Source organism: Lepisosteus oculatus, chromosome 4 (genome assembly GCF_040954835.1).
Source record: "Lepisosteus oculatus isolate fLepOcu1 chromosome 4, fLepOcu1.hap2, whole genome shotgun sequence".
NCBI classification, from domain to species: domain Eukaryota; kingdom Metazoa; phylum Chordata; class Actinopteri; order Semionotiformes; family Lepisosteidae; genus Lepisosteus; species Lepisosteus oculatus.
Genome location: NC_090699.1, coordinates 5,856,719 through 5,875,089, shown reverse-complemented (window position 1 = coordinate 5,875,089; position 18,371 = coordinate 5,856,719). Strand labels below are relative to the sequence as shown.

Genomic DNA, 18,371 nt, shown 5'->3' with positions numbered 1-18,371 from the left:
AGATATACATACTGTACAAACCCATTTGTGCTTCTGAACCACTGAATCTAAACCACCGGACCAGCTGTCCTCCCGGTGTAACAAGACTGGACCAGAACCACCGGACCAGCTGTCCTCCCACTGTAACAAGACTGGACCAGAACCACCGGACCAGCTGTCCTTCTGGTCTAACAAGACTGGACCAGAACCACTGGACCAGCTGTCCTCCTGGTCTAAAAAGACTGGACCTGAACCACTGGACCAGCTGTCCTCCTGGTCTAAAAAGACTGGACCTGAACCACTGGACCAGCTGTCCTCCTGGTGTAACAAGACTGGACCAGAACCACTGGACTAGCTGTCCTCCCACTGTAAAAAGACGGGTCCAAAACCGGACCAGCTGTCCTTCCACTGTAACAAGACTGGACCTGAACCACTGGACCAGCTGTCCTCCTGGACTAGAAGACTGGACCTGAACCACCGGACCAGCGGTCCTTCCACTGTAACAAGACTGGACCAGAACCACCGGACCAGCTGTCCTCCTGGTGTAACAGGACTGGACCAGAACCACCGGACCAGCTGTCCTCCTGGTGTAACAGGACTGGACCAGAACCACCGGACCAGCTGTCCTCCTGGTGTAACAAGACTGAAAACACACACACGCCAGAAACAGAAAACTCCAAAGAACTGCCGGATTTTTTTTTCTTTTTTGATTTTATTATTTCACAAAAAAAACAGCTTTTAAAGAATGTTTTGTATTCACAAACAGTGTCATCTTGCCCTGCGCCCCCCCTCCCCCCCAAAAATAATTCACAGATCAAGACCCAGTACGGCGTGGGCACGCACATCCGAAGCCCGCGTCAACGCCGCCTGCACACCGCGCTCTCTCCACCTTCCCCAGAACAAACAAAACGAAAAGGGAACCATTTCCGTCCTCCAAAAACAGCACAAAAGTCACAATCGGATATCGGCCTCTCCTCCTGGTGGGTCTCTCTCTCTCTCGCTCTTCTCTTCCTTTCGTCGTCTTTCCCAAACTCCAGTGTCAGCATCTCAGTCCTCCATCTTGGAACAGTGTCCTTGTACCACTCCCCTCGCCTCCCCCCCCCCCCGAGCAACCCAGAGTGGGACGGCCCACGAGCATCTTGCAGACTAGGTCCTGGGCTGTACCACCACAGAGTTGGGGGGGGCGGGGGGGAGTTGGGAGAGGGAGTCCGGGTGTCGACACCTGCGAACAAGAAAGAAAAGGCTCTGGTCAAACCCGACAGGCCAGTCTCCCGCGCTGTCCTCCCCCCTCCTCCCCCGCTCATCTCACGGCTCGGTGAGAAGACGTGGGGACGGTGCGCCCCCTTTCCGATCGGAACGGCCCTCCTGCCAGGGGTACGACTGGCGAGAACCGGGGAAAAAAACGCTTTCCGAGTGGGACTCCGCCTGGCCAACCACAGGAATTGCTTACCTTCCCGCCCGGCACCTTATTTCCTGCGTTTCTTGCTGGGTGACCGGCTGTCTGACCTCTGACCCCTGCGGGCAGACAGGAGAGAGAGAGAGAGAGAGAGAGAGAGAGAGAGAGAGAGAGAGAGAGAGAGAGAGTCAGGGTTCATCCTGCAGACGCACACACAACAGGACAGCCCTGGCTGACAAGCACACGCTGGGGCCCGGACTCTGTCCCGCCAAGCCCGGGCTGCTTCTGTGCCTCCCCCCGGCATGACGGGAGAAGATCCGCTTGTCCAGGCGGCTGCCCCTCACACCGAGCGAGGGGTACGCTCTCCCCTACCTCCACCCCCAGCGCTAAAGGAAAGGTGCAGCTGCGGGGTTTACGGGGGCCTACGATACCACCCCCCCCTCCCCCCAGGCCAGGGGCCACAAAGGCACGCTTCTCCCACCCTGCCGGAACGGAGCGACCCCAGACGTGTCCGAGTCACCACATCCGACTGATCCGGACGCACGCAGAAACAGCCCATCGCCAGGAGGCCCCGAGCGGGCCCGGCCACAGTCCAGCGCCGGCGAGAGCGTGTTTGTGTCCCCCCCGAGGGCCCCCTGCGGGACCGGGTCGCTCACCTGTGAGGGGGGGGTGAGGACGGCGCCGGCCTGCGCTGTCGGAGCGGCGGGGAGTAGCTGGGAGAGCGGGAGTCCCGCAGGGAATCGGCCGGCTCCCTGGGCCGGGGAGGACTGGGGGAGAGAGGGAGAGAACCACCGTGAACAAATCCATATCGCGATAATTTCCCACAGTTACCCCGATAACGATAAATGGAACGAGCATTTTTCCTGAAACCCTTGAAATACGATATGATATGCTGGAAGACCCCATTTTAAATATGCGAAACTATGAAACTTAGTAAACGTCAGGCACCACAGTTTGAGAAAAATGTGTTCTCGAGGGCACAACGCATCTCTACGCATCGGGGGCTTGAACGAGTCTTTCAAACCACTGCAGCTATGGGAAGCATGTCCTTCGCTGTGCAGTGTGTAATGGCGTTCGTTATCGCGTCACGCCTGCGTGAATCTTTCGCGCATCGAGTGGCATGAGTAAACGCTCGTGTTAAGAGAGGAATCCCTTCGGCCATGAGTGCGCTTGACAGTCTCTCTCGTTTTTTGGCCATGCGCCGTATTCGTATCCCACGACATGGCTGCGTTTAAAGCGATGAAACCAGTTGCTCGTGTTACTTGTGGGCGCAGAAACGGTTCTCCCGACAAGAGCTCACATCCGACTTCTCTCTGTTCGGCATCCGGTTCGCTGAAGCCAACACACGACCTAACGATCGACACTGCATCTGTCTGAGCTACCAGCTCGTCTTCCTTCGTGCTCGAGTCCTCCCTGCCCGACGGGGGTTCAGCACGAGCGCTCCCGTCGTCTCACGCCCGGCTCGCTGCTTTGGGTTTTGAATGAAGAACGCGGGTTGGACAAGGCAGAAGCCTGTGACTGGATCTGACGACTGGGGACCGCTGATGAAAACCGCACAGTGGGGAAAGCTTTCATCCCGACATAAGCAAAATAAGGTCGGCGAGAGATTCTTAACATCGGTATCGATACGTTTTCGATATGTATTGCCCAGCCCTAGTGCCAGGCCAGCGAGAAGACGGCGGAGCTGGTCTGAGGGCACTCGGACGCTCTCTCTCCAAATGATACCGGCAGGAAACCCCCTCTTTTAACAGGCGTCGGATTGCACGGACAAAAACCCACTGAAGAGGGATTCTGTCTGAAAAACCCAACACCGGACTCTCCCCTCAGTAAGGAAGGAAAGCACAGACAATAAAAAGCAGAAAGAACTACTACACGGGACTCCAAAAATCAAGAATATCAATTGATCAAAATCAAGATATCAATATCGGGGCAGTACAAGGTCAACTGCTTACGATGGGTGGAGTATGTGCTTTGGATGTTGAAGAAAATTTTATACGGATATTAACGATACACGCAATAAAGAGCCTGTATATTTCAATAAACCGCCACAGGAACAAAGTTTCGCTCGCCGTGTGTTGATTGCAAGTATTTTTTGTCATAATTCAAAAGATGCAAAAAATGATATAGAGCACACATTTTCTCAAATGACAGTGCTCCTGGGCAGAAACACTACTGGTTCGACACTGGCAGTAACAGACACCCCCCTGCTCCTGCTCATTACCACTTCGCAGAGTCTGCAGCGGGAGAGTCCTCGCTCCCGGAGGAGGATGAGTCGGAGGAGGAGGAGGAGGAGTCGGAGGAGGAAGAGGAGGAGCCCGAGGCCTTCCCTGCCTTCTTCTGGTTGGCCGCTTCGCCCTCGGACCTGGGGGGAGGGGGGGGGGGAGGGCAGAAGTGAGACGGCAGGTATTTTCACCAGCCTTACATCATATTTTACAACACCGGGCGAGGGTCCTGAATAGCCACACATCGAGCAGAGCTGCCTGCAATATAAATTCAATCGGTTTTCAAGCTGGTAATACTTTGAATTTCGCCCAGAACTGTAGAAAAAAGAAATGGTGAAACTGCCTTCACAGCAGAGGAAAAGTAGTGCGAGACAGAAATGCACCACAGATTGAGAGAGAGAGAAATGGAAAGGACAAATTTCTCACCCTCTTTTGTCCTCTGTCTCGGAGTCAGAGCTGTCGGATGAAGAAGAGGAGGAGGAGGAGGATGACGAGGAGGAAGATGACGAAGATGATGAACTGTCCTGCCCTTTCCTGTCATTAGGTTTTTCCGACTGGCTGTCTTCGCTGCCAGGTCCCTCCTTCTCTCTCCTCCCATTGGCCTGTTCCTCTGGCCCATTCAATGATTGGCTCACAGAACCCGGAGAATTTGGTCCTGATTGGTCAGCGGCAGAGGCAGGGGCCGGCTTGACGACAAACCCAGAAGGTGATTGGCTGGCTTCTCCCGCCCCTCTGGGAGATGACCTTTCCAATTGGCTGTCGCGGGGCTCCTGGGCTGGCGACCTGGATCGCGATTGGCGGCAGCTGGGTTCCACAGCCGGGGAGCAGGAACGCCTCCGGCTGGGGGCCGGCAGTTTCCCGGGAGATAACTCACCAGGACCTGCACGCGACTGGGTGCTTGGAGAGGCGGGGTACACTCTAACCCCTGCGGAGGAAGGAGAGGGGGTACGCGACTGATGAATGGACGCCCCTCTTTCCTCGCTCTCCTCCCGCTGTTGCTCTCCGAAAGACTGAGAGGGATCCTTCAGTGCCTCCCCCCCGGCTCTCTCTCCCTCTTCCTCCTTAAGCGGGCAGGGAGAGGAGACGTCCTGCTCTCTACCCTCCTCCCTCTCTCTGTCCTTGTCGGGCGCGTGCTCTCTCTCTGCTGGGCTCAGCCTGTCCTGCTCTTCCCTCTGGGTGTCCACCTTGGCGTCGCTCCCTTGCTCGCTCCCCTCCTCGCTCCCTTGCGCCGGCCCTCTGTCCGACACCTCCCTCTCCCCGTCGCTCCCTCTGCCCCCATGGCCGTTCGCCTCCGTCGCCGGGGCCCCGGTGCGGGGAGGACTGGGGGGCTGAGAAGGGGGGGAGGAGGAGGAGGAAGAGGAGGAGGAGCTGGACGAAGACGAAGAGGAGGAGGACGACGTCGAAGACGAGGAAGCGGAACGGGCGCGGCGCTCGGGGGCTCTGGGGGGAGACTTTGCGCGGCGCTCCCTCTCCCTCTCCCTCTCTCTTTCCCGGTTCCTCTCCCGTTCTCGCGCCCGCTCCCGGGACAGGGAGCGACTGCTTCTCCTTCTCCTGAAGGGAGAGGGGGAACGGCGGCGGGAGGGCGAGAGACGGTACCTGGAGAGACGAGGAGAGAGTGAGAGAGGGGTTGAAACTACCTTCCTGTTTCACTACTAAAGATTCATTACAAGGCCCTGACAGAGCTCCCCAGTCCTGGAGTTTCCCACTTCACAGATTGTTTCCCCCCCTTAACCGAGTCTCCGTTCTAATGTATACTTCAAGACATTAAAAACAACGAGGGCTACGTTAGTACCAACAAGCACCCGTTGCATTTTTAATCAACCAATTCATGCATTCCTCTCCTAACACCCGGGTTGCGCTCAGAGAAATATGGGCTCAAAAGGTCATATACAGTATATGATATACAAGATAAAGTTATCTCTGTGTTAATGAGGTGTCCAATACTGATAGTATCGCAGCTCTCTTTCCCCGACACTGCAGGACGCAAGTGCTTAAAGAAAAACAGAAGAAGATGAGGCGATTGCTCTGGTCGGGACAAAAACCTTTTGGACACTCGGGACACCAGGATCTGAGCTTGTCTTGGCTAGTCTGCCTCACTGACGGACAGGCCAACAGTGGACAGCCTGACCGACAAACAAACGGCTAAGACGCAGACGTTAACGGGACCTTGCACACAATCGGGAAAGCCTCTTGCACCCTCTCACCTGTAGGGGGGGCTGCGTGGACGGCGCGAGCGAGATCGGCTACTGGTCCGAGATCTGGAGCGGGTCCTCCTTCGCCTGCGCCTCTCCCAGTCCCGGTCCCTCTCCCTGTCCCTCTCTCTGTCCCTGTCCCGTCGGGATACAACCGGAGAGCTCCTCCGGTCCCTATCTCTCTGTCTCTCCCATTCCCTGTCCCTGTTTCTCTCCCTCTCCCGTTCCCTGTCTCTCTCCCTATCTCTTTCCCTCTCCCTATCCCGTTCCCTGTCCCTCTCCTTCTCCCGATCCCGTTGCCTGTCCCTCTCCCGCTCTCTCTCCCTGTCCCTGTCCCTATCCCGCTCCCTGTCCCTGTCCCGCTCCCTGTCCCTGTCCCTGTCTCGGCGCGACTGGGAGACTGGCAAGCGCTGGGGGGAAGGAGAGCGAGGCAGGGAGGGCTTTCTGGTAACTCGGCTGGTACTGGGAGAAGGAGACGGCTTTCTGGTAATGGGGGGATTCTGGTACTGCAGTGGAGGAGTGAGGGGCCGGTCCTGTGCAGCAGGAGAGGGAGACGAAGAGGAGGAGGAAGATGAGGAGGACGAGGAGGAGCGGCGAGATGGCAAACTGGGTCCCCCAGCGTGGCTCTTTGTCCCCCTTCCGGGCCTCTGGGGCGACGGCGACTCCCTTTCGCTCCTCATCACCGAAGAATGGGACGGTGCACTCCCTCCCTCCCTCTCCCGTTCCACGGGTGTCTGCCGCTCCATCCTCATCTCTCTCGGAGGGGAGGGGGTTCGACTCTGTCTCGGGGGAGAGGGTGTTTGTCTCTCTCTCTCTGTTGGGGAGTACGTCTCCTTCCCACTGCCTGCTGCCTCCGGGGACTCGCTCCTCTCTTTAGAAGGGCACCTCTCCCTTCCAGTGTCCATCCCAGCCTGGTTCCAACGGCACTCTCCTCTCTCCATCTCCCCGGAGGTCTTGGGAACATCCCACTCTCTCAGGGGAGAGGGGGATGACACCCCCCTCTCGGGATCTGTTGGAGAATATCTCTCCGCACCCCTTCCTGATGTTCCTCTCTTCTCTTTTTCCCTTTCACTTGGAGAGTACTTCTCGCTGCCTCTCTCAGCCCGGGGTGGGGACTCCCTCTCTCTCCTTATTGCTGAAGAACGCGAGCTTGCTCTCTCTTCTCTCGGGGGAGTGAGGGAGGGCGTTACCCTCTCTCTTCCTGAAGGGGTGTACCTCTCTTTCCCTCTGTCCGAACCCTTCTTCCCCACCTCTCTCCCTCGATCCGATCCTGGTGTCTGGTCCCTGCGTTCACCTTCTCGCACTCTCCCCACAGCTTTCGGAGTCAGTCTCCTCTCCCTTGAAGGGGAGGGGGATGGGGTCTCCCGCTCTCTGTCTGTGGGGGAGTACCTCTCTTTCCCTCGAGTCTCTCTCTGCCTCGGAGGAGAGGGGGAGGGAGTCTCTCGCTTCCTATCCGTTGGGGAATACCGCTCTTTCCCTCTCTCTCTTCCCAGAGTCTCCCCCTCCCTCGGAGGGGATGGGGATGGAGTCTCCCGTTCCCTATCCATTGGTGAGTACCTCTCTTTCTCTTTTCCCAGAGTCTCCCTCTGAGGAGATGGGGATGGAGTCTCACGCTCCCTCTCCGTTGGGGAGTATCTCTCTTTCCCTCTCTCTCTTCCCAGAGTCTCCCTCTCCCTCGTAGGAGATGGGGATGGAGTCACCCGCCCCCTATCTGTTGGGGAGTACCTCTCTTTCCCTCTCGGTCTTCCAGGAATCTCCCTCTCCTTGTGACTTGGGGGAGAGGGTGACCGCGTGGTTCTCTCTCTCCAGACAGGTGAGTACCTTTCCCTGCCCCTCTCTCTCCCCCTCTCCACCTCTCGGGGTGTTTCGGTAGTCTTGTCCCAGCGGCTGCTCTTGGAAGGACGATCCGATTCTCTCCTCTCTCTCGGAGAAGGCAAAGGTGATTCTCCCTCCGTCGGCGAGTATCTCTCCGTCTCTCGCTCAATCTCTGGTTTCTGTCCAGTACTCTGGTCCCAGTGTCCCGCCTCCCTTGGGACATCTCTCTTTGCCCTTCCGGCCACGTCTCTCTCATCGGAGCGCCGGATGGCCACCTCCCTCTCCCCCGTGGAGTCTCCCTCGTTCCATCTCTCTGCCCTTGCTGGTGACTCCTTTTCTCTCTCCCTCCTGAAGGCGGAAGGATAAGATGCCTCTCTCTTCTCCTCCTCCTCCTCTTGTGGAGATGGCGTCAGTCGACATCTCGTATCCGGAGAGCTGGGCCTCTCCCTTCTCCGCCCAGGAGAGTCTCGCTCTCCGCATGGTCTGTCCCACAGCTGGGGAGAAGGCGGGAGCGGGGCTGGAGCAGAGGTTGCTGTGAGAGCCGATGGGCGTTCCTCCCCAGACTCCTTCCGTCGACTCTTCTTCTTCGTCTTGTCCTCCGGCTTTTTCTCGCTTCCTGCCTTGCGTTTCCCATCTTCCTCCTCGTCAGAGGAGGAGGAGGAAGACGACGAGGACGACGAAGAGGAGGAGGAGGATGACGAAGAAGACGAAGAGGAGGAGGAGGAAGAGGACGACGACGAAGTTGATCCAGAGCCGCTGCTGCTGCTGCTGGTGCTGCTGCTGCTGCTACTGGAATCGCTGCTATGATCTCGGGCATTCTTTCCCCGGGTCGCAGCTCGGTCTCCCTTCTCCTTCGACTTCTCCATCGCCACACCCTTCCCACTCTCTTTCTTCCTCTCTCTCGGCACGTGGCTCTTCTCCTTGGCCTCCGCTCTGCCCCCGTGCCTCTCGTTCTGTTCTTCGGAAGTCTTGCTCAGCCGAGTCCTCTTGCTCTCTCGTTCTCTCTCCACCCCTCTCTCTTGTTCCTGCTCTCTGTCCCGCTGTTTCACTTCTCTCTCCCGTTCTCTTTCCAATTCTTTCTGCCTCTCCTTCTCCCTTTCCCGTTCTCTCTCCAGTTCTCTCTGCCTCTCCTTCTCCTTCTCCAGTTCTCTCTGCCTCTCCTTCTCCCTCTCCAGTTCTCTCTGCCTCTCCTTCTCCTTCTCTCTCTCCAGTTCTCTCTGCTTCTCCCGTTCTCTCTCCAGTTCTCTCTGCCTCTCTTTCTCCCTCTCCAGTTCTCTCTGCCTCTCCTTCTCCCTCTCCCGGTCTCTCTCTAAGTCCCTCTGCCTCTCCTTCTCCCGGTTCCTGTCTCTCTCCTGCTCTCGGTCTCTCTCCCGCTCTCGTTCTTTGCCCCTTCCGTTGGTGAGGGGCGAGCGGCGGGGGGAAGGGGAGGCCTCCGGCGACGAGTGCCTGTCGTTCGCCCGCCGCTCTCTCTCTCTGTCCCTTCTCTGCCGGGGCGAGTCCTCCTTCTCTTTCTCCCTCTCCCTCCCCCGGTCTGCCCGCCTGTCCCTCTCTCGGCTCGATCGGTCGCGAGGGGACTCCTCCCGCTCCCTGCTGCGCTGCCGCCGCTCCCGATCCGGGGAGGGAGAGGCGGAGGAGGAGGAGTCGTGCCGCCTCCTCCTCTCGTTCCTCTTTCCCTGGTCTCTCTCTCGGTCTCTCTCCCGCTCCCTGTCCCTGCGCCGGTCTCCTCTATCGGGCGGAGTGGAGCGTCTCGGGGATCTCTGCAAGGAAAAAAACAACATGTTGGGCTTAAAAACAAGACGACGCTGACTGACTGTACACTACTCAACTAAGTTCATCTTCTTTTCTTTTGCAGGTTGATTTTAGGTTTAGCAAATGGGCCAACCCAATTTCCCGCCTAAACCAGGACGACAGCAAAGAGCTAGGAAGTCGTTTACGCCGAACCACCTCTTGCCCTCTTACCTCTCTGACCTGTGACCTCTGTGGGCTCCCGGCCTCTTGGCCCCTCCCTTTCCTGCCTTCGGGGGACCGCCCTCTTCCATCATCGGCTCGTCTGGCGGGCTGAGCTGGCCGCACCTCTCGGAGCGGAGCAGGGGATTGGCTGGAAGAAGAGGCAGGTTGAACTCTCCCGAAGCAAGAGAGAGAATGAACCGCACAGACGCGCACGAACGAAGAGAGACGACGGCGAACGAGAGGGAGGCTTGCACCTGGGGGAGGAGTCTGAAGAGGAGGAGCGGCTTCTCCTTCTCTGATGTTTCTTTGGGGGAGGGGTCCCACTGTCGGACCTGGAGAAACGGGAGGAGCCACACAGGTCTTTAACGCTTCATCCTAATCCCAACAGATAAGCGTTCAGTTCCTGTCGCTGCAGGAGACCGTGTGCCGCCGCCACCACTACGCACAACCCAATACAGTCGGGGTGCAGCTGGCATCATTTGCTGTCGGGGTACCCTTCCGCGCACTCACTCAGCACTGAGGGGTTCCCAGTGTCTGTCTCGCAAACCACCTCTTAGTAAGAGATTCATCCTTGTAAGGACCTCAGATTTAAATTGGAACACATCACCAGTATTAAGTCAGGCTACCTGCTACGCAGGAAGACTTTAAGGGGGAGATTCACTGCACAGTTACTTAGGACGCCCAGTGGACTGCCTCAACACCCCAAATGTGGGGCTGCAATACGTCACAGCACAGTGCAGCAAAGGTTTGAGATAAGTTTCAATCCAGAGAACAAACAGGGCATCTTCCTGTAATTCTCTGCACCCCAGTAATTGCGGGGAAAAAAAGCTTATTTTTCACTTTAGACCATCTCCGAGCTACCACACAAAATGGTGTTTAGTAGAGGTTATTGTATAATTGGTCAATAATTACATATGGTCCACATGTAACAAAACAGAAGGTTTTGGCATCGGTTACCCCCTTCTTCAGTCACGCTGAAACGTCACCTAGAGCAGATGTCTGTCTCCCTGCTTCAGCATGCAAAGATCGAACACTTTTCACCCACACAGAGCGAATCCCTGACCTCCTACTCTTGCGGCGGCAGCAGAGATGAAGGCAGCGTACTCACCTCTTCCTCTTCTCCTTGGACCTCGGCCTGTCAGAGGCACTGGGAGAGCTGCGGAGAGGCGTCAAACAGCACGTCAATGAGAAATCACACCCCCGCCATGTTTGAATTTTCAGGCGGAAAGGACAAAAGACGAGGAGGAGCGCGCGCCACTATTTTAAAAGCCAGTGCATGCAAATAAGACGTTTCTAACCCTGGTCCTAGAGAACCCCAATCCGGTTTATTATATAACATCCTTCATCTCCAGTTATTTAAGAATTATGACACTTGTTTAATCAATTAAGGAATAGTATATTCATGAAGAACACCGTTCAAAATGCCCTCTACAAGACTTAATGGAACAGACCTTGTTTTCGAGCGATTAAAGTTAAACTCTTCCAGGCCTTTAGAAAATTACTGATTTAAAAGGTGTCTATAAAAAAGTTTTAGGATACAGGCTGGAGACCCCTGCTGGAAAGTATTCAGACCAAATGTAAAACAGACTAGATAAGGAACGAGAACTGTCAACCCATTTCTCCATTAAACCTGGACTGTAACTGACGCAGCGAGAGAAACAGGACAGTCTGAAGAAGACAAGGAGAAAGAGAGAGGAACAGAGACAGTGCAGTAATACTACTGCCAGCCCATGTCTCCATTAAACCTGGACTGTAACTGACGCACCGAGAGAAACAGGACAGTCTGGAGAAGTCAAGGAGAAAGTGAGAGGAACAGAGACAGTGCAGTAATACTACTGCCAGCCCATTTCTCCATTAAACCTGGACTGTAGATGCAGCGAGAGAGAGACAGTCTGAAGAAGACTTGGAGAAAGAGAGAGGAGCCCATTTCTCCATTAAACCTGGACTGTGACAAATTCTTATGTTTGCGTTGTGGGTCTTACCTGTGTCTGTTCTCCTTCTGCACAGAGCCCGACCTGAGGGACAGACATAGAAACAAAGCCATTATTACAGAACCAATCTCCGCCCCTGCAGCCCCGACATCTCCACACCCTTGGGGCCTCACCTTCTCTTCTTCTTCTTCTTTGACCTCTTCTTCTCCCGGCGCGGGGATGGCGACCGGCTCTCTGAGCTGAAACGAGCGGGACAGCGGGCGTCAAGACGACTCCTTTCTCTCCCCTCCTCTTCCCTACCGCCTCCTCTCTTGCCCCGCACTCCCGCACCCCCTTACCTGTCTCTGTGCTTCTCCTTCTTCTTTTTCTTCTTTCTCTGCTGAGGGGGAGGGGAAGGAGACTCATCTGAAGACGCCTCAATCAGCCTGGAGAAGCAAAGAGGGGGAAAATGAGACCAGAGACTCTGCACTCGTGTCCAAACAGGGCTCAGGACAGCCCACAGGCACACAGAGGGACAGGGCTCAGGACAGCCCACAGGCACGCAGAGGGACAGGGCTCAGGACAGCCCACAGTCAAGCAGACGGACAGGGCTCAGGACAGCCCACAGTCAAGCAGACGGACAGGGCTCAGGACAGCCCACAGTCAAGCAGACGGACGGGGCTCAGGACAGCCCACAGTCAAGCAGACGGACGGGGCTCAGGACAGCCCACAGTCAAGCAGACGGACGGGGCTCAGGACAGCCCACAGTCACGCAGAGGGATGGGGCTCAGGACAGCCCACAGGCACGCAGAGGGACGGGGCTCAGGACAGCCCACAGGCACGCAGAGGGACAGCCCACAGGCACGCAGAGGGACAGCCCACAGGCACGCAGAGGGACAGCCCACAGGCACGCAGAGGGACAGGGCTCAGGACAGCCCACAGTCAAGCAGACAGACAGGGCTCAGGACAGCCCACAGGCACGCAGAGGGACAGGGCTCAGGACAGCCCACAGGCACGCAGAGGGACAGCCCACAGTCACGCAGACGGACAGGGCCCAGGACAGCCGGCAAGCACGCAGAGGGACAGGGCTCAGGACAGCCCACAGGCACGCAGGGGGACAGGGCTCAGGACAGCCCACAGGCACACAGAGGGACAGGGCTCAGGACAGCCCACAGGCACGCAGAGAGACAGCCCACAGTCAAGCAGACAGACAGGGCCCAGGTCCCGCAGTGGCGTCTCTCCCCCTCGCCCTGACTCACGTGTACTGCTTCTCCCTCTCCTGCCGCTCCTTCTCCCGGCGCTCCCTCTCCCTCTCCCTCCGCTCGGGGTGGAAGGAGGAGCCGTCCACGTAGTCCTCGCCGATGCCGAACGCCGCCCGCAAACGCTCGTTCTTCTCCTGATTGGCCGCCGCCAGCGCGTGAGTCTCCGTCACCCTGGAGAGAGACGGAGAGAGGACCATGGGAAGGGTCTCGAGCAGGGGCTTAGAGGTAAACTGATCCCGCTGTTCCTCAACAGCATGGCTGGGCAGGATCTCACCCAGGCGTTTCCTGGAGGAAAGCAGGGGATCCAGGGTCTCAACGCCCCGGCTGGGCAGCTTGTTCCCTGCCCTCACCGCCCTCTGCGTAAAGAAAGGCCTCTCTTTCTTCCGGCTAGAGCTTGAGGTTGATCTGATCAGACGGCAGGCCCCTGCAGGTGTTTGTGCCTGCTCTACCTCCAGCTTGGTGCTTTACCCTGCCCTCCACACCAGACGGCAGGCCCCTGCAGGTGTTTGTGCCTGCTCTACCCACAGCTTGGTGTTTTACACAACCCTACACACCAGACAGTAAGGTCCCTGCAGGTGTTTGTGCCTGCTTGGCCTACAGCTTGGTGTTTTACCCAACCCTACACACCAAACAATAAGGCCCCTGCAGGTGTTTGTGCCTGCTCTACCTACAGCTTGGTGTTTTACCCTGCCCTCCACACCAGACGGCAGGCCCCTGCAGGTGTTTGTGCCTGCTTGGCCTACAGCTTGGTGTTTTACCCTGCCCTCCACACCAGACAGCAGGCCCCTGCAGGTGTTTGTGCCCCTTCTGCCTAGTGCTTGGTGTTGTACTGAGGTGCCTCACTTGGCGTCGCGTCAATGACTCACGTTGGCCTCTCGCTGGGCGCCTCCTTCGCCACGGGCTCCTGCTTCTCCTGCAGCATCAGGCGGAAGGTGGCCACTTTCTCATCGATCTCCTCGACCGAGTACCTGCGGGGACCGCAAACAAAACACACGTGGGTTAGCTTATCCATCAATCAGACCGACCGGGCAAGCAGGACAAGGACTACCAGGTCCATCTGCACCAGACACTGGCTGGACCCACAGACGGGTCACTGCCCTCCCTGCTCCTCCATCATGTCCTGCAGCTCAGCGGCTCTGAGCCTCAATCTCTCTCTCCCCCCGGTCCCTCTCATACCCCTGCTCCTCCATCATGTCCTGCAGCTCAGCGGCTCTGAGCCTCAATCTCTCTCTCTCTCCTCCCCCCGGTCCCTCTCGTACCCCTGCTCCTCCATCATGTCCTGCAGCTCAGCGGCTCTGAGCCTCAATCTCTCTCTCTCCCCGGTCCCTCTCGTACCCCTGCTCCTCCATCATGTCCTGCAGCTCAGCAGCTCTGAGCCTCAATCTCACGCTCTCTGCCCTCCCGGTCCCTCTCGTACCCCTGCTCCTCCATCATGTCCTGCAGCTCTGAGCCTCAATCTCTCTCCCCTCCCGGTCCCTCTCGTACCCCTGCTCCTCCATCATGTCCTGCAGCTCTGAGCCCCAATCTCTCTCTCCTCCCCCCGGTCCCTCTCGTACCCCTGCTCCTCCATCATGTCCTGCAGCCCTGAGCCTCAATCTCTCTCTCTCCTCCCCCCGGTCCCTCTCGTACCCCTGCTCCTCCATCATGTCCTGCAGCTCAGCGGCTCTGAGCCTCAATCTCTCTCTCTCCTCCCCCCGGTCCCTCTCGTACCCCTGCTCCTCCATCATGTCCTGCAGCCCTGAGCCTCAATCTCTCTCTCTCCTCCCCCCGGTCCCTCTTGTACCCCTGCTCCTCCATCATGTCCTGCAGCTCTGAGCCTCAATCTCTCTCTCTCTCTGCCCTCCCGGTCCCTCTCGTACCCCTGCTCCTCCATCATGTCCTGCAGCTCGGCACACTTCAGCTCCAGCTGCCTCTTGCGCTGGTGCTCCAGGATCTCGGCGTTGGGCTGCCTGCTGAGGGCGTTCTCCCGCTCCAGACGCTGCAGGTCGTCCGGCCCGCCGCCCTCGGTCCGCGAGCGCTTGGCCCGCACGCTGGACAGGTTCCGCTGCACGTAGCCATTGGTGCCACTGCCCCGCGGGGTGGGCAGGCCAATCCCGTTATACATCCTTCCTGAGAGAGAGAGAGGGGTTAATACAGACACACTGACTGGACACTCCAGTACATTAACACTGCACTGAGAGAGAGGGGTTAATACAGACACACTGACTGGACACTCCAGTACATTAACACTGCACTGAGAGAGAGAGGGGTTAATACAGACACACTGACTGGACACTCCAGTACATTAACACTGCACTGAGAGAGAGGGGTTAATACAGACACACTGACTGGACACTCCAGTACATTAACACTGCACTGAGAGAGAGGGGTTAATACAGACACACTGACTGGACACTCCAGTACATTAACACTGCACTGAGAGAGAGAGGTTAATACAGACACACTGACTGGACACTCCAGTACATTAACACTGCACTGAGAATACCAGCTGCTCAACAGGTTAATCGCTACAATCAACATTTGATCATCTCGGGGGTTTCGAGAGCTTCACACGGACGTCCGGCTACGCACTAAGAAACTTCCAACTTCGAGAAAGGCTTTAACAGCAACGGGCTGTAACAGAGTGTCGGTCCGATCCCAGTTCGGAAGAAAACAAAAGTGAATTTCGCCCTGGAAGAAGCGCAACAGCTGTTATCCTCCTGTTGCGATTCGCGTGATCAGCACTTCCTCTCCAACACTCCTCCTGTCTTTATCCCCAGCGAAGTCCCTCCCGGCAGGACTCCCGGCACCCGGCCTGCCTCGCACCCTTCCCGGGCCGAACACAACTCCCGTTTCTCTGCTGAATAAAGTTTTTATTTTCGTCTCCCCCCTCCTCCTCCTCCCCGCTGGGTTTCTGCTGACCTGCTGTGCCGCACAAACGCACGTCTCTGTACCTTCCCCCGGACTCGGGCGAGTGAGGGAAATAAAACACCCCCAATCCCTTCAGAGACGATGGAAAAGCTCCCCCAGTCTCTCTCTCTCTCCCCCCTCGGCTTCCTCTCGACACCAGCTCCCCCGCCACACACACACAAACCCGGACGCAAAGGCCTCCCCAATCCCCGGTCTCGCAGTGCGGCCTTCGGCCGGGCATGCACGCCTGGCCGCGGGGACACGCTGCGCGCTCGACCGCCCTCACCTCCCCGCCACCCCCTGGGCCCCACTCTCTCTCTCCTCTCGTCGACTTACCTTCACCTCCGCCTTTCCTCTCCCGGAGAGAAAGGGAGGATTGTTTTTAAAAAGCGAAAGGATATCGAACCTCCTCGGGACGAAGGGAGCAATCGCCTCTAAAGATGACAATAATTAATTACAGAAAACACGATCACGTCCGCGACACGGAGATCGGAGTTTCTACCAGTGCGTCAGCCAGCGCTTACGCCGTACCCACACTGCACCGCGGGGGGTAGGACTACAACTCCCATAAGTCCCAGCGAAGGCCGCGACGAATCCGGTTTCCCCGTTAGCGCAGTGTAATTAATCGTGACGTCACAGAACAGAGACGGAAGTGGTAGTGGCGTACTTTTTTTAAATGTACAGAAACAGAAAATCCAGCAAACAAGGTTATACACGTACACGTGGGGTATCATGACAGAACAAAGACAATTAAAAAATGAATGAAACAGAACAGCAAATCAGAACCTTATCGAAGGGTGTGTTGTGTTAGGGGTAATTATATAAATGAGTTTATATGCTGAAAGGTTTCTACAAACCAGTTAATCGAGCGTATTTTTAATAAATTTGCGTGTAACTTAATTGAATCAGTACATTCTTTAAAGCACATATGAGTTTTTTTTTTACTCTACACGTATGTATGTAAACGTTAACCAGGATGCGATTGACTTAACATTATACAAGCTTCTTTGTTTTTATTCAGAACACCAAGAACAATGCCCTTAGAAATGAGATTTACACTCATATTACTATTATTTAACCACCATCAGAGAAGAGTGCCGGAAAGCTGTTGTTTCAGTATTAGATTAAAACAATGTACGGGTGTTGCAGTCAGTTTAACCTTTTTTTCTCAGAAATTCCTTGGATATGTTGTTCGGTATTTTAAAATGATTTTGGCGGAGTGGGGGGAGTAACGTATTCAGTTCCAGCAACAATAAGAGAATCGTCGTCCCCATCATCAAAAAGTACCTTCTCCTTGATGGCGGGAGACTGTTTCAGCCATAAATGTTCGGATGTACGTCTTATTAAACTTCCTTTCTAAAATATCGTAGATTCCAGTTCTGACCTCAGGTCGTAGGGGAGATATAGCATCACAAGATGTGGAAATTTCTACCAAAGCAAGAGGAGCAGTTGGGATTGCATCTATCATTTCATTAAATTGCTTTGGTTTACATCCAATGTCATATCTTTGAACAAAATCCCCATATTTATAAAACTCTCCATTAGCCCCCCATAAATGCACGACTGACCAAATACTCTTATTTAACCAGGATTCATGAAATATGGTCTTCCTTAGCAAGATATATCTGTTTTTCCGTATAATACTACTATGAGGGGAGCCTATGGTTCTATCAGAATTCCCAGTATATGATAGATAGATAAGACTTTATTGGTCCCGTAGGGAAATTGACGTGTTACAGCAGTCCAGCCCAAGACAAACAAAAACAAAGTTATATAAAATAAATAAATAAAAATACATAGGTGTGTGCAAAAGTCACTGTAAAAACAATAAAATTTGTGCAAAACGTGCATAGGTTTATACAGATTGAGTGTACAAAAAGCACAATGGAGCACCATGCTGTCCATAGACGAGCAGATGAAGGGCTGACAGTCCTCGCCTGGGGCAGCGTCATACACCCTGACAGCTGCCGGGAGGAGAGACCTGCGGAAACGTTCCCTTGAACACCGCAGCTGGAGCAGTCTGGTGCTAAAGGTGCTCCGCTGCCCAGTAACAGAGTACGTGCCGATGAAAATCAGAGAGCCTGATTGGGAGCTTGTTCATGATCAAAACTGCATCTCAACAAAAAGTCAGTGCCTCCCACTCACCTCAGCACTCTCCTAGGACTGGCGCCCCCGGGAGCTGTCTTTATTACTCACGAAAGAGCGGCACCGCCCCGGCACGCTCCAGCGCCGCTGCGTGAACTTCAGCAATACCACCGCGCGGCCCACCCGTGCCGGGGGCTCCTCGGGGCCCTCAACCCCGCCAGGCCCCCTCGTGCAGTATTTAAGCCCCGAGGAAGCAGTCCTTAGGGCGCAGACACGGAGTCACCAACTCTGCCTCGTTTCATCATCATTATCATACACGCTGTCACCTCTCAGCAGCATCCACCCCTCGTGCTGTGACCCAGTACTGGGATTGGAGACCTCCACTTGTTGTTTCTGTTAGTGGTGTTGGTGGACCAGTAGGGGGCGATCTTTCACCTGGACCAGGAATCCCGACTGATGCTCCCGGGTGCTGGCACAGGGAGCACTGTGCCGCGGGAGGTGGGGGGTCAAACTTCGGGCCCCCGGTCACTGCAGATGCCCTGACGCTGTTTGACTGTGCTGTTATGGGAACTGTCTGGGTGGAGTTTGCATGTTCCTCCCTGACTTTCGGGTGTCTCCTCCCAGAGAAACGTCTGGTTAGGTGGATCGCCTGGGGGGAGCAGGAATGGGGT

The 18,371-nt window shown here is 55.9% G+C and overlaps 1 protein-coding gene across 4 annotated transcripts; it reads right to left on the bottom strand.

Moving 5' to 3' along the window:
• Positions 1 to 750: 750 nt before the first annotated feature.
• Positions 751 to 16,155, bottom strand: srrm2 (serine/arginine repetitive matrix 2). Of its 4 annotated transcripts, none has more exons than XM_069188424.1 (16): positions 15,952 to 16,155; positions 14,586 to 14,835; positions 13,593 to 13,694; positions 12,724 to 12,897; positions 11,824 to 11,910; positions 11,659 to 11,724; positions 11,537 to 11,569; positions 10,663 to 10,710; positions 9,809 to 9,886; positions 9,564 to 9,702; positions 5,802 to 9,361; positions 4,024 to 5,193; positions 3,597 to 3,737; positions 2,032 to 2,142; positions 1,430 to 1,494; positions 751 to 1,201 (listed from the first exon to the last, which is right to left on the bottom strand). In XM_069188424.1, exons 2-15 carry the CDS (start codon positions 14,828 to 14,830, stop codon positions 1,446 to 1,448), a joined length of 6,003 nt encoding a protein of 2,000 aa, XP_069044525.1. In that variant the 5' UTR covers positions 14,831 to 14,835; positions 15,952 to 16,155; the 3' UTR covers positions 751 to 1,201; positions 1,430 to 1,445. The 4 variants fall into 4 exon arrangements, with proteins under 4 accessions (XP_069044525.1, XP_069044526.1, XP_069044527.1 ...); XM_069188425.1 differs by having other exon boundaries at positions 14,586 to 14,831; XM_069188426.1 differs by lacking the exons at positions 14,586 to 14,835; positions 15,952 to 16,155 and adding an exon at positions 13,903 to 13,950.
• Positions 16,156 to 18,371: the final 2,216 nt, after the last annotated feature.

Coding starts and splice junctions, on each gene's coding strand:
- srrm2 (XM_069188424.1), bottom strand. CDS start 14,830: ATGTATAACGGGATTGGCCTGCCCACCCCGCGGGGCAGTGGCACCAAT. Junction 11,725..11,823: donor AAGGAGAAGCACAGAGACAG/GTAAGGGGGTGC, acceptor CGCTCGTTTCAG/CTCAGAGAGCCGGTCGCCAT. Junction 11,570..11,658: donor AAGAAGAAGAAGAAGAGAAG/GTGAGGCCCCAA, acceptor TCTGTCCCTCAG/GTCGGGCTCTGTGCAGAAGG.